The sequence below is a fragment of the Peromyscus leucopus genome, chromosome 13 (genome assembly GCF_004664715.2).
Source record: "Peromyscus leucopus breed LL Stock chromosome 13, UCI_PerLeu_2.1, whole genome shotgun sequence".
NCBI classification, from domain to species: Eukaryota; Metazoa; Chordata; class Mammalia; order Rodentia; family Cricetidae; genus Peromyscus; species Peromyscus leucopus.
In genome coordinates this window covers 2,105,444-2,119,972 of record NC_051074.1, presented here as the reverse complement: position 1 = coordinate 2,119,972, position 14,529 = coordinate 2,105,444, and the positions used below count along the sequence as shown (strand labels likewise).

The 14,529-nt window shown below is 45.3% G+C and overlaps 1 protein-coding gene across 1 annotated transcript in view; it reads right to left on the bottom strand.

The window, feature by feature from the left end:
- LOC114697859 (nuclear body protein SP140-like protein) overlaps positions 1 to 12,852 on the bottom strand; it is a 49,770-nt gene extending 36,918 nt beyond the window's left edge. The window contains 5 exon segments of the mRNA XM_037210036.1: positions 3,009 to 3,053; positions 3,056 to 3,091; positions 5,130 to 5,298; positions 6,201 to 6,363; positions 12,653 to 12,852. Of these exon segments, the coding sequence (XP_037065931.1) occupies positions 3,009 to 3,053; positions 3,056 to 3,091; positions 5,130 to 5,298; positions 6,201 to 6,363; positions 12,653 to 12,684 (445 nt within the window). The 5' untranslated portion in view covers positions 12,685 to 12,852.
- Between the last annotated feature and the right edge of the window lie 1,677 nt (positions 12,853 to 14,529).

The following is a 14,529-nucleotide window of genomic DNA, read 5'->3' as shown; positions in this document are numbered from 1 at the left end:
CCCCTCACTGCTCCAATTTCTCTAGCTCAGTCTGTTCTCTTTAGTTAGCTTGCTGTTTCTGATTTTTGCAACTCAAATTTTAATCTAAACATTCCATTTCTGCCATTCCTGTACATTGTTTCATCGTCCTTTTATGTCATCAAAAGGCTTTGTTCCCTGTGGACAAAGGAGGAGATTCCCTTGCCAAGTCCTCTTCAAAAGTCCTCCTCAGAGTTTTCTCAATTGCAATTGTACTCTCACGTGCGTACTAGCTTAACTAAGGGAAAAGGTAGGTTAAGGTGGTCAGCCCCCCTCAGCAGTGTACCCCAAAGGGCTATGTTAGGATTCCATATCTATTTAGGTAAAACTGGCAATCACTCAGAGCTCCAGTTTTGATGGCTCCATCTAGGGTTCTCAACTTCCCTCTCTTGGTGTATGGTCTGTACTCAAGAAAATCTCAACCAGCCTGAATTTAGATTTCTATACTGCTTGTGTCTCCTGAAAAAAGTTCAAAAACTGAACATCTGGCCATCTGTGAGGGGTGTGGGAGAGAAGAAAAGAATGGATGGTTGAAAGGATGGATAAATGGATAGATAGGTGGATATCTATCTAATAGGGTAGATCTATTGTCAGGTGGGTGGCTGTATTGGTATGTGGGTGAGTGAATGGATGAATGAATGGATAGATGCATAGACTGGCAGTGGATGAATAGCTAGACGGTTGTACATGTGTGAGTGGATTCATGGATTATGGATTGGTGAACAAGAAAGGGAGTAAAAGGAATGGAGGTTCTTCTCTGTGATGACGGAAATAAAGTGACTTAGAGAACAGGTCATTGAAATCTGTATCACCTTCTGTACTTCTGATATTCCTCCTGCAACCAACTGGAAAGAAGATTCCTGGGTCATTGAAGAGAGAAAAAAAAAAAAACATGAGCGACATTGGTATGGCCTGAATACATACCTGATGTGAATAGGTTGGACGCTGACAAAGTATCGAGTCACTGCCTAAGAGTGAGCATGTTTGCACCTCCGAGATTTGCCAACCTCTCTGGTCAGCTCGCCTGGCCCCGTCCCCAACACCCTGCCCACACTGCTGTCTCGCACCGTGCATCTATTTATGCAGCTTATCGATTTGACTTTCTCTTGTTAATTGTTGCCATATCTTCCCATTTCTGTCTTTTTCTCTATATACAAAGTTTTACCTCTTCTCCAATCATCTATTTATTTTTATACCCACTTCCATTACATTTCTCCTAATGCCCCATTTCATTGTTCCTATATGATCTCTAGCAAGTATGTTTAAATTTTTCCCTTTCTTATCAAACTCCATCCTGAGACTACATTCATGTGACACATTTTAATCCAGAATGGACCACATTATAAGAGAGACATCACATAGGCTGATATGACCAGTGACTTGATCGCTGGGATCTACAGGGTCAACGCAATAAAGAACTCACCTCATGACACATTTCTCAGAAATTCATTACCATTGTTAAGTGACACATGACTATATATAAAACCAGATTGATTTTGATAAACTCAAGTCTGCTCAGGAATCTCCTGCCCCTGCTGCTAATCTTCATTTTTATGACTTTGTACTCTTTAATTACCCAGGAGCACATCTATTAAGAACTCACCCTTATTCCCTTTTTGTCTCCCACTGGGGACAGCGACCACAAGTTGAACAAAAGCATGTGTGTGTGTGTGTGGAGGGGTGTGTGTATGGAGGTGTGTGTGTGTGTGTGTGTGTGTGGAGGTGTGGAGGTGTGGAGGTGTGGAGGTGTGTGTGTGTGGAGGTGTGTGTGTATGGGGTGTATGTGTGTGTGTGTAAGGGTGTGTGTGTATGGAGGGGTGTGTGTGGAGGGGTGTGTGTATGGAGGGGTATGTGTGTGGAGAGGTGTGTGTGTATGTGGAAGGGTGTGTGTGTGTGTGTGGAGGTGTGTGTGTATGGAGGGGTGTGTGTGTGTGGAGGGGTGTGTGTGTGGAGGGGTGTGTGTGTGTGGAGGTGTGTGTGTGTGGAGGGGTGTGTGTGTATGGAAGGGTGTGTGTGGAGGTGTGTGTGTATGGAGGGGTGTGTGTGTGTGGAGGTGTGTGTGTATGGAGGGGTGTGTGTGTGTGTGTGGAGGTGTGTGTGTATGGAGGGGTGTGTGTATGGAGTGGTGTGTGTGTGTGTGGAGGTGTGTGTGTATGGAGGGGTGTGTGTGTGTGGAGGTGTGTGTCTGTGTGTGGAGGTGTGTGTGTGGAGAGGTGTGTGTGTGTGTGTGTGGAGAGGTGTGTGTGTGTGTGTGGAAGGGTGTGTGTGTGTATGGAGGGGTGTGTGTGTGTAGGTGTGTGTGTGTGTGGAGGGGTGTGTGTGTGTGTAGGTGTGTGTGTGTGTGGAGGGGTGTGTATATGGAGGGGTGTGTGTGTGGAGGTGTGTGTGTGTGTGGAGGTGTGTGTGTATGGAGGGGTGTGTGTGTGGAGAGGTGTGTGTGTATGTGGAGGGGTGTGTGTGTGTGTGGAGGTGTGTGTGTATGTGGAGGGGTGTGTGTGTAATGGAAGGGTGTGTGTGGAGGTGTGTGTGTATGGAGGGGTGTGTGTTTGTGTGGAGGTGTGTGTGTGTGGAGGGGTGTGTGTGTGTGTGTGGAGAGGTGTGTGTGTGTGTGTATAGAGGGGTGTGTGTGGAGGGGTGTGTGTGTGTGTGGAGGGGTGTGTGTATGGAGGTGTGTGTGTGTGTGTAGGTGTGTGTGTGTATGGAGTGGTGTGTGTGTGTGTGGGTGTGTGTGTGTGTATGGAGTGGTGTGTGTGTGTGTGTGTGTGTGTAGGTGTGTGTGTGTATGGAGTGGTGTGTGTGTGTGTGTAGGTGTGTGTATGGAGTGGTGTGTGTGTGTGTGGAGGTGTGTGTGTATGGAGGGGTATGTGTGTGTGTGTGTGTGTGTGTGTGTGTGTGTGTGTGTGTGTACCTCTTGGGGATGGTGAGGAGAGAAGGGTAAAGACAAGAAAACAGTACCAGTGAGATAATTTGTAATCTAAAACCATAATCACCTTCCTTAACAAATGCTGGCAGTCCGGGCCTCTCTTCAACATCTCTCCATTCATCCTCTGAGGAGTCCTGTGACTGCTGGAAACTGAAGAGAAACATGGCAATGACAATCAGACCCAATGAGGCAGAAACCTCCAAGCACTCTTTCTGAGCTCTGGCGCTCAGCACACAGGTAAATTACTTCACTTCGTCTGGGACACTCACCCCACGCCCCAGAGCCTTGCTCTGTCTCCTTTCTCTCTGTTCACCCCTATTACTTCTTTTGGTCCCCGATGCTGTTCCTCTACAGTACAAAGCATCGCACATGCCTCAGCCCTTTTCTTCCTTGTTGACTCGATGCTCTTTTAGCACATCCTACTGCATCTCTGAACTTCCTTTGGCTCTAGAGTGCTTATCTCCATGTGACAGGCTCCAATTCTCTGTGTGTTTTTCCTTTGTATCAGGTTTGGTACACTCCTCAGGTCCGAGGTCTCCCATGAGAACTCTGTTCAGTGATCCTGGCCACCCAGAACTTCTGCCAGTCTCAGACTACATCACCACAGTGTGTCCTGAGGGACGCCAGTTTTTTGCTCCTGCTTGACTTTGGCCTGACAAAGTTACATACATCTATGCATCTACTTTACATATAAAATGGAATGAAGCAGAATTTGTCCCTCTTAATTTGTAAGCTTGTGGAGATAAATAAATTGATCTGCAGAAACACCTTCAATGTAGAAACAAGATTTTGGCAAGCTATGACCAGCCTGCTCAAGGTTTGAGTCGGGGCTGAACCTCGGCTGGGTTGCTGATTCCTTGCAAATTAGGTAATAGAAGTAGACATGAACCAGTGAGAAGGGGAAAAAGCAATTAGGAATCTCAAGTGTGAGCTGAGCTACATCTCACAGTTCCACATCCAACTGCACACTGGACTCCGGTTTCTGTGCAACCTGCTAGCCCTTCCGGTATCCTGAAAAGTTAGAGACAGACAGGCAGTCGGGAGGTAGCAATCATGGTTTGTACCTCTTCGAAATTGTCAGAGGACAGCAAAAACCAATTTCAGATGAGAACACAGGCAGAAAACACTTTACATGTGCACAGCTAAGACAGAAGGGCAGGGTTCTGGATGAGAAGGACAGTTTTAGAGAGACAGACTGGAGGGAGGGAAGGAAGGAGGGATGGAGAGAAGGAGGAAGGGAAATGGCAGCATCTTTCAAGGATGCAGGAAAGAAGAAAAAGGGAGGAATGTAGGGAGAGAGAAATAGAGAAACAGAGAGACTTGCTTGAACTGAAGGGAAGACATTCTGGTTACAGAGAAGTACAGTCCTGAAGAGGAAGCAGCGTTCCCCTAGGCAGGATGGGTGGGTGAAATAAAAACCTGCTTTTTAAAATCTAACATGGGAAGTGGCTGCCAGTGACCCCCAGGTGACAACTCCGGACCTTCAGAGCTGCATTTCAAGGTGACCAAGTGATACAAATGGAGAGACCTGACCCAGGGGAAAAGGAAAACATAGACACATCCTGCACAGTAAGTCTGATGAGGATGTACTTTCTGGAAGGGAAAGACCTTTAGAGGAAGGGGAGCTGGAAAAATGAGGCCACAGGGGACCAGTGGGAGCTACAGAGGCTGCTCTCTGCCTACAGAGGCTGCTCTCTGCCCACCTGATGACTTCACATTCATGCAACACGCCAGACCCTGGGTTCTAAAAGTCCGCCCTCTTTTCACATTCTAAGTTGACACGTGCTGCCCTCTCTGATGCCTGGGCCCAAGCTGGGCTTCCCTTGTGATTTCTCTATTCTTCAAAGAAGGAAGTTGATGTAGGACTTTACTGAATGATACATTTTCTGATACAAGGAACATATTTTTATTGTTGGATATGTCTGCAAGTATCAGAGAAACCACTCCTTTCTAAGGAAACTCACCATTCATAGTGTGTTTTACAGCAAGAAACTCTGTTACTTGTCCTATGCGTAAGCTCCTGACTACATGGGCCACATGTGTTTCCTATATTCCCCCTGTGCTTGGCATGCCATAGTCCCTCAGTAAACTATATGTCAACTGTCAATGAAAAAAAAAATGAATGAGTGATTGAATGAGTGAATGAAATTGTCTTGAATTCCATGAAGCAGGTGAGAGCTATAGTTACCATCTAGGAAGCTTCTCAGAGTCTCCTTTAAGTCTGGGTAGGCCTTCAGATGCGTTTTGCTGAATATCACTTCCAGAAGCGACAGGCTAAACTTGTTCTGTAGGTCACTAAGAATGTCATACACCACTCTGCCCACTGGGACCAGGTTTTGACACCTTTCTTGAGAATCCTTAAAAATATTGAATGAAGAATTATGTCACAATGGATTTAGAGGCTTAGACTGGTTCAAACACCATTTGATTTCCTGTGAAGTGTCTGAGTTTTGCATACATCAGGTGACATTTTACATGTCCTCCCTGTAATAACAGACCCTTGCTTATCCAGAGCATCTCTGATGTTAACACACAGTTGAGAGGAAAGAGTAGTTCTGAAGAATAATCAAATGGTGTGTCTGTAAGAGCCCTGCCAAGATGCTCCACTGTTGCCCTAGCAGGCCATGAGAGGCTGTCTGGGGACCAGACAGTAACTCCCTGGAGACTGACCTGGTCTGCAGGGCTCAAGGCAACAAAGTGAGCATCCTGGCCACAGGGCAAAGACAACACACAAAGGAGACAGGACTTGACTTCTTTATCCCCAGGGGACCCCATCACCGTCCTTTACTACATTCTAGGGCCTCAGTGGTGCCTGAAGAACAGGAACAATTGGGACAGACAGAAGTGAGCATGATTTCTAGTTCTGTTCTCACGCGACCTAATTGCCTGTGACTTTCACAACTCTCAGGCTCCGGCATTTGGAATAAGTAGGCTTTGTAAGGAAGCACTTCTTGGACGTGTCCGCTCGCGTTCTAGTTTCTTTTGTTACATTGCACAAGGAAACCTGAGGTGCTTCGCCCTTTAGTGCATTCCCACTTCCTATACCATCCGCTGTCACCATGTACCTCAGCCCCGGTTACAGCAGCGATGGATGTGAATGTTTCCTGTGATGCCCGCTTCTCCTCTCACTTTTGACTTCCAAGAAGAGAAGGTCCCTCCTCCCTGGAGGCCCTTCAGCCTGTTGGCTGCACCCAGAGGTTCAGCATAACACAGCCAGGGCAGGCTTACTGTCAGGGCTGAGTTCATTCTCCTCACGTACCTGAAACTTCTGCTCAGAGATGAATCCGCGGTCTCGGAGGCTCATAAAGAAAGGAAACGGCTTTGTGATGGCACTGGCAATTTCTACCTTATTTTCATGGAAGTGCTTGAACATGCGCTCATAGTTGGCCGACTCCTCTTTGCTCTGGTCTTCTGTGATTGCCCTAAGGGATAGATTCCAGGAAGAAGTAAAAACTGGTTTACAAAAGGTTACCAATGGCTGGGTAATTTCTGGCATGAAGGATGGTCCACTAAAAGAAAAAATTTGAAGTAAAAATTGAAACTTTAAACATATAAAACAGTGATGCAATTTGTGATACTTTGGATTTTGTTTGTTTGAGATAGGGTATCACCTCTAATCTGACTTGCCTAGAACTTGCTATGTAGACCAGGCTAGCTAGCCTTAGAGATTCATCTGCCTCTGACTCCTGAGTGCTGAGATTCAAATCATGCTCCACCAGGCCCAACATGATGGTTTTGATTGTTAACCTGACACATTCTAAAATCATCTAGGATTGTATGAGCCTTAATAAAGGATTGTCTAGATTAAGGTAGTCTGTGGGTTTGTCTATCCAGGGTTGTCTTCATTATGCTAACTGATAAGGGGAGATCCAGCCCACTGTGGGCAGCAACAATTCCTAGGTAGGGGATCCTGGGAAGCATTAAGTGTAGGGAACAAGTTGACAGGCATACTCGCATTCATGTCCCTCTGCTCTTGACTGTGGATATGACCAGCTGCTTCAAGTTCCTGCCTAGACTTCCCTGCAATGATGGACTGTCACCCAGACCCGGGAGCTAACAAGTTCTTCTCCCCCAAGCTGCTTTATGTCAGGGTATGTTATCACAGCAACAGAAATAAAACTGAAAGACAACCTCTGGACTGCTGGGTCAAAAAAAATGTCAAAACAATAGTAAACAAAAACAACCGCATGATGTAGTGGGTAGCCATTCCAGCTTTGATCTGGAAGTTCCAACCCCCGTTGAGGCTTCGGCAACTGTCACGCCTACAAGGTGGGGCCAAGGGAGGCGTCTGGAGACCCGAGACCTGGATGGGCCAGCGCGCTCTCTGTTCCTGGACCCTAGACAGTGGAGGTTGACCGAGCAGAGCTCCAGAGAACAGCGCTGGACTGCGATACACCTTCCACAGACCCTGCGACCTACCTATCCCTTCATTTGTAAGTTACCCACTAAATAAATCTTCCTTTTAACTACGTGGAGTGGCCTTAATAATTTCACCAATAGCGCACCCTCTTCTTCCAGTTCATGTGTGAAAAAAACTGATAAGTAGTTGATCCAGGACTGAGAAAACGTTCTGCCTGCACACACGCTCTGTGGCTTTTCCTCCATTGCTCCACATGCTTTCTTCTCTCCTCCGTGTTCCCCACCTCCTTGCAGTGATGGGGGCGCTCTCTAGCAGCTCAGAACCAGCACTAATTAACCGTGCTGCCCTCTGCTACCGCGCCTGACATCTCAGGTGGCAGCTGCTCCCTGCCCAGAGACAGAGTCCAGGGAGAGGATCCTCTAGGGAAGGAAGGCCCAGAAGCCCGGTGAGACATGGGAGCTGTTTGTTCATGTTGTCGACTCCATTCTGGTGGGCAGACGGGAACAAATTATGATGCACAGTACAGTGACAGAAGCAAGAGAGCTGGACAGAGTCCAAGTGCCTCTAGTCATGGCATCCTGGAAGCTGAAGCAGGAGGACCATCATGGCCTACATAGTGATTTACTGTCTCTTTAATTTTACTTAGTATTAGTACTGTTACAGTATTAGCACATGTAGCGGTCAGAGGACAACTCTGTGGAAGTTGGTTCTCTCTTTTTACTCTTTCATGAGTCTGGGCATCAAACTCAGGTTGCCTGGCTTACCTGGGAAGCTCCTTTACCCACTGAGGCACTTACCTAGTGATTTCAAGGCTGGCCTGGGCTATATAAAAAGACCCTGTCTCAAATAATGGGGGAAAAAATAAAGATCAATACCAGCAAATTTCTACCACAAAGCAAATGGCAGGATGGCTGGTGAGAAGGGTCAGAGGTAACAGTGCTTGCCCTCAAGTATAATGACCTGAGTTCAGAAACCCACAGGGAAGAAGGAGAGAGACGGCTCCTGCCAGTGGGGGAGGGGCGAGTAAAAGTGGGACACGTGTGTGAAGATGCCACGATGAGACTGTTGTTTTGTATGCTAACCTAAATAATTAATTAAAAATAAAACTAAAAAATTAAAATAGGGTACATCTTTCTTTTTGCCTTTTGCTTACTTTAAAATTTTATAATTTTTTTGAAAATTCATACATGAATACTGTATTTACCTCATTTCTACTCTTCTCTTTTCCTCTCAAGACCCCCCATGCTTTCCTTCCCCACGCCCCCTCAAATACCTTCTTTAATTATTATTACATGTATATTTATACAAATACATATACAGAGATAGATGACAGATAGATAGATAGATAGATAGATAGATAGATAGATAGATATAGGACAGACAGACAGATAGATAGATATGACAGATAGATATGACAGACAGACAGACAGATAGATTATGACAGATAAATAGATAGATAGACAGACAGATAGAATCTGCTGAGTTCATTTAGTGTTGCTCCTATGCATATGTGTTTAGGGCTGAGCATTAGGGACTGGGTAACCTAACTCTGTTACTCAGTTATCCCTGGAGAATACTGACTGATTCTCCGTTTCTCAGCAGCCATTAATTGCCTATGGCTCTTCATCTGGAGGTGGGGTCTTGTGAGACATGCTGCATCCACACCGGCACGTCAGCTGGTGCTGTCACTGAGGTACAGCTTCTTTTTTTTTTTTTTTTTTTGCATTTAAAATGCCACCTAAATGCTAAATAATTGAGAATGGAGACTCTCAAGGTACAGTCTGAGGAACTCTGACATTGCTCAGGGCTTTTTCAGATGTCTCTGAGGATAAACTATTCTCAGACTAATACTGAGATACCGTGTGCCCCTTATCTCTCTCCTCCTCCCAAAAGTTTTCAGTGGAATTCTCCGAGGCTCCCTGGGCTGTGCCATCACAGCAGACTGAACATGGAGGTAAACAGGGCAGTCTGGTGACTTTCCCTGAGCAGGAGAGTAAAGGCATTTGCAAGAAGGTAAAGCAAGATTATATCCTCGCCTTATTTTCATTTTAGAAAATACTTTCCATAAAAATATGTTACTTGTGATAATTATAAATCCATTGCTACTACTTTTAAGGATAAATATTCTAAATGTCTGAAGTGTTAATTTATAATTAATGGTAAATCTCATTAGATTTAACTCAAAAAGCTAGCTTTGGAGGTTCTCCATAAGTTTTAAGGAAAAAAAGGGGGGGTGGGGTATGTGATTACACACACCTTTAATTCCAGCACTTCGGAGGCAGAGGCAGAAAGATCATCATGAATTCAAGGCCAGCCTGGTCTACATAGTGAATTCCAGGCTAGTCAGGACTATGCAACAAACAAACACAAAGGTATCGAAGTTATTTTATACCAAACATCTTGAAAAGCATTGTTTCAAAAAGAACCTATATTCAACATGTAATAATATAACAAAACTATGCAATAAGTTTTATCTTAAACTTTTAGGAGGTCTTGTGTTTGTGTGTGTGTGTGTGTGTGTGTGTGTGTGTGTGTGTGTGTGTGTGTGTGTGTTTGTGTGGATGTGTGTGTGAATGTGTGGATGTGCTCATGTGCATGTGCCTGATATGAGGGGACCAGTCACTCTCACCTTCTTTTTTGAGACAATGTCTCTCACTGACCTGAATATCATTCATTCAGCCAGATTAGCTGGCCAGTGAGCTCCAGGGATCCAACTGTGTCCATTCGCTAACTCTGGAGTTAAACACACACACACCAGGGCATCCAGCTTTTAAGTGGGTTCTAGAGAGCTGAGCTCAGCTCCTCATGCATGAACTGGAGTGAAAACTGGAGTTAGAGCTGAATTATTTCACAGAAATAATTTAAACAGTTCAGTCTTACACTTGATGCTGCGACCCAACTAGAGACATGCAGCAAATTCATCAGAAACCCAAGAGTGCCGAGGTGTCAAAACTAACTACAAATGCCACAAAATAAGGAGCAGTCGGGGGAAAAACCCACATTGTTTAGCAAAAACAACAGACATAGATATAAAAGTTTCTTCAAAAATCATTCCCAAGAAGATCCCCAGAATCAATCTCTAGTACTGCAAAAAAAAAAAAGAAAGAAAGAAAGAAAGAAAGAAAGGAAAGAAAAGAAAGAAAGAGAGAAAGAAAAAGAAAACAAGATAAAAAAAAAAGTAATGAAGGAAGTTAAGAAAAAAATCATAAAATGCTTGTTGACTAAAACCAAAAGACATAAAAAGAAAGGAAGGCCAAGAAAAGGGAAATGAAAATGTTTGCAAATGTGGTAGCTGTGGCCCTGTATTCATAACCAGCCTAAGTGTGAACGGTCTGCATGTGACAATTAAAACAGGATACATTTGAAAACGGCAACTAATACTGTAAATAAAAGAGAGCCACTTTGGAGCTGGTGAAATGGCTCAGTAGATAAAGGCCCAGCACGGAGTCTAAAGGAGGACCTGAGTTTGCCCCCCAAGATGTACATGGTGGAGGGAGAGAACCAACTCCCTCACGTTGTCCTCTGACCTCAACATACACACTGCAGCACTTGCACACATACAATAAATGAATGCAATGAAAGAAAAAACAAAAAAACTGTGGGTGTAGACGGGTAAAAATGTGGCCCTTTCTCCTGCATCTAAAGCCTGAAGTTAAAAACAAAACGATTAAAGCTGAGATACAACGAAGGCCCAGGGGAAATGTACAGCACTAAATGTGCATATCAGAAGCTGAGCGGGGTCCATGTGAAAATCTTCTGAAGAACTAGGAAAAATAAGGAGAGCAGCTTCATCCCAATGAAAACAAAAGATACAATAAAAATTCAAGTAGAAATCCATAAAATTAAAATAAGCTAGCATTATACATACACCAAAACAGTATGATTATATACCACACCAAAAACCACTCCTTTGATCAATAAAGTTATTATCTTTATCTTTTTTTAAGTATATCTCCAGTCAGTCTAACAAGGAAAAGACAAACCTAAAGACACAAGCTGTAAATTCCTCGGACATGAAAAGACAGCAAAGACTAATAGAGCAGCCATCCCTTTATCTGCAGATTTGACAACAACAGCAATATCAACAAAAATGACCAAATGTCTTAAAAAACAGAAACTACTAAAACTCATGCTCTGAGAGACAGATCGCCTGACAGGCTTGTATTAGAGAAACAGAGCCAGTAATTAATACCACCCCATTCCCAAAAAAAGACAGCAAGCTGTTGGTATCACTAGTGGATTTGACCAAATTTCACTGGAGAAACGATGCTTTCTCAGGACTTCTGTAGGACCAGAAGTAGCATTGACTAAGTCTCTGTTAGAGGATGATTAGCTCCATACACTTTTGTCTTATTTGTTCTATTTTCCTTTTTAATTATGTGTCTGTCTTGGGGTGTGTTTCCTGTAAGTAAGTGCAGTGCCTATGGAAGACATAAGGGGATGTCTGATCTCCTGGAGTTGAAGCCAGAGGCAGTTGGAAGCCCCAGGGTGGGTGCTGGGCACCCAACCCATGCCCACTATTAAAGCAGTATGAATTCTTAACCACTGGGCCATCTCTCCAGTCCTCCTGCAGTGTGTGTGTGTGTGTGTGTGTGTGCGTGTGTGTGTGTGTGTGTGTGTGTGTGTGTGTGTGTGTGTGTAATATAATTTCAATCCATTTCTAATCAACTATGTAACCAGCACAGATTTAAAAAAAAAAAAAAAAGGATAAAAACAACACCCGCTCCCCACCTGCTTCTGTTAGTCATTGGTCTCCATCACCTTTCACTTCCTCCATTTGGGTGCTCTAACTCCTGAACTGACTAAGCCACACAGGTGGGCTCAGAGCTCAACTGTCCTCAACTGCAGTCTGAGAAAAGCTTGGCAACAGTCACAATCACGTTTGAACTTTTTATAAATGGTCATTTTTAGACAGAGTTGTCTCTCGTTTGTTTGTTTTTCGAGACAGCATTTCTCTGTGAAACAGTCTTGGCTGTCCTGGAACTCACAGAGATCCGCCTTCCCCTGCCTCTGAGTGCTGAGATTAAAGGTGCATGACCATCACCAGGCTCAGAGTTGTCTTTTAGAATGATAATTAGGAAGAGATGAGAGGTGAGAGTCCCAGTGAGCCAGTCACTCCAGCAAGAGCTCCCAGGAAGTCCACAGTGTCAGCCCAGCTATGGGACAGGAGCAAGGAAAGGAAGTGAGGACAGCTGAGATGTGATGAAAACTGCTATCCCAGTTCTTAATTTCCTGTGATCTCCTTGTCTCACATGTCTGTGGACTGTGCGCCCGGCCCGGGCGGTCCTAGCAGCACATATAAACATTGATCTCAGCAGAGACACAGGACAAGGAGAGGGGAAAGGACTTACCTGCCGCTGGATCCATTGTCCTCTCCTGCCATCCCCTACACAGCCCCGAGGGTGCCCTGAACTTGGCTTAGGGAGGAGTGCACCACCTTTGAGCCTGTGGAAAGTTCAGAGAGAACTCTTTCAGGGCCCTCCAAAAAGGAGGAAAAAGAAAGTGAAATTGCTCAGCTGTGACGTGGCTGCACTCACACACTGTTTGGTTCCCTGTCATTCAATCCCCCACCCACACTGTCCTCCTACCCAGTCACTGCCCCAGAGGGGAGGAGCAAAGACAGCCCAAGTCCCCAGAAACCTGGGACCCCTGGTCACTCCAGGGAAAGGTGGAAGAGCCTGTTTCAGCTAAGGGCTCAGAGCTGTCTGAGGCTTTGCCCTTCCTGGGGTGCCTGGAAGGAAAGGGAGAGTGGGTTGTCTGCAGTCTGTCAGACCTGTGGCTGTCCTGGCACCCTAGTGAGCCAGAGCTAGGGGAGCTGGACCTGATATTTGAGCCCCAGACTAGGAAAAGTCAGAAGGTGTGGTGGCCTCCTAAAGTGTTTGGAGCTTCTCTGAATGTAGCCAGAAGCAAGAAAAAAACTCTCCTCTGCCTCCTCCAACAAGGATCCAGGCAGAACAGGTTGAACAAGTGTGCCCTTGACAGCTAGGCAGCAAAGGGCTTCAGCACTTTCACAGAGGTCTTGAGAACAAGAGATTTCTTGTAGGATGAGGTAGGGGTTCATAGCCCATCAAGGACAGTACAGTTCTGGAGGGTGGGTGCATTACATTTACTCTGCACATCCTATTCACTTACACCTAACCCTCACTCTGTAAATTAGAAAACTAGTTTAAAGTGGAAAGGTAAAGAAACAGGAGTAAAAATGCAAATAAAACAAACAAACAACAAACAACAGACATAAGACTGGAAATGCAAGCGAAGCATGGCGTCAAAGCCAAGGTGGACAGGGCCGAGGGCCTGTGCAGTCCCAGGCTCAGACCTCCGCTGAAGAGGAAAACTACTGACCTGCAGTACCAGGTCCCAAGGGGACAGTGCTGAGCAAATGGAACCACACACGAAAAGGATGTTTTCACATGGGTGAGACTTAGCTGTGTGGCAGCCAGTCTGTGGTTCCCGGGGCGGGAGTCCAGGAGAGGTTTTTTGTCAAGAACAGGGAGATTTGGTGGGGAGGGATGGCTTGCGTCTTCATTGTGGCGTGATTATATTTGGTGAAATTCTCCAAAATCATCACTTCAGATGAATGCATTTTACATATCTATAAAACTGTGCTAAAATATGTAATCTTATAGGCTCTCACCTGGTGTGAATTACCAGGTGAGGTTTTACCATTTTTACTGTATTCTTGAGTATGTTTGGTGTAGAATGAGCTCTTTTGTCCTTATTCACATCTGTCTGATGTAATCATTTCTTCTGCTTTAAGGGTTCTTGAGGTGGAGTATTTTTCTGACACATGAGCATGCTCCAGCGTACACGCTGTATTAACTTGGACTTTCCTTGTTCCCCTCCTCATCCCTGGGGTAGTCTGGGCCGAGCCTGCTGCTCTGACTGCTTGGCTGGAATGGTGGTCCTCCATAGGAAGTGCAGAGATGCTCTCTCCTGTGTGGGCTAGCCTTGGTTCAAATCTAAAGCCACTGAGTCCGCATGGGTGTCCTGGGAGGGGATTCTTTGTGGGTCGATACATTTGGGAAATATTAGACAGGGTTACACAGACTTCTCAACTGAAGACTTCCCAGGCTCCTTAAGGGATCTTTAAAGGACTGTGCAGCACCTGTCTCCCAGTCTGCACCCCCAGGTGATTTGGTGGTGGTGGTGGCGGCAGGGTGGGGTGGGGTGTGGGGGTGGAGTGTGGGTTCACTTGCTTGCCTTTTATTTCAATTTTTTCCCCCATAGT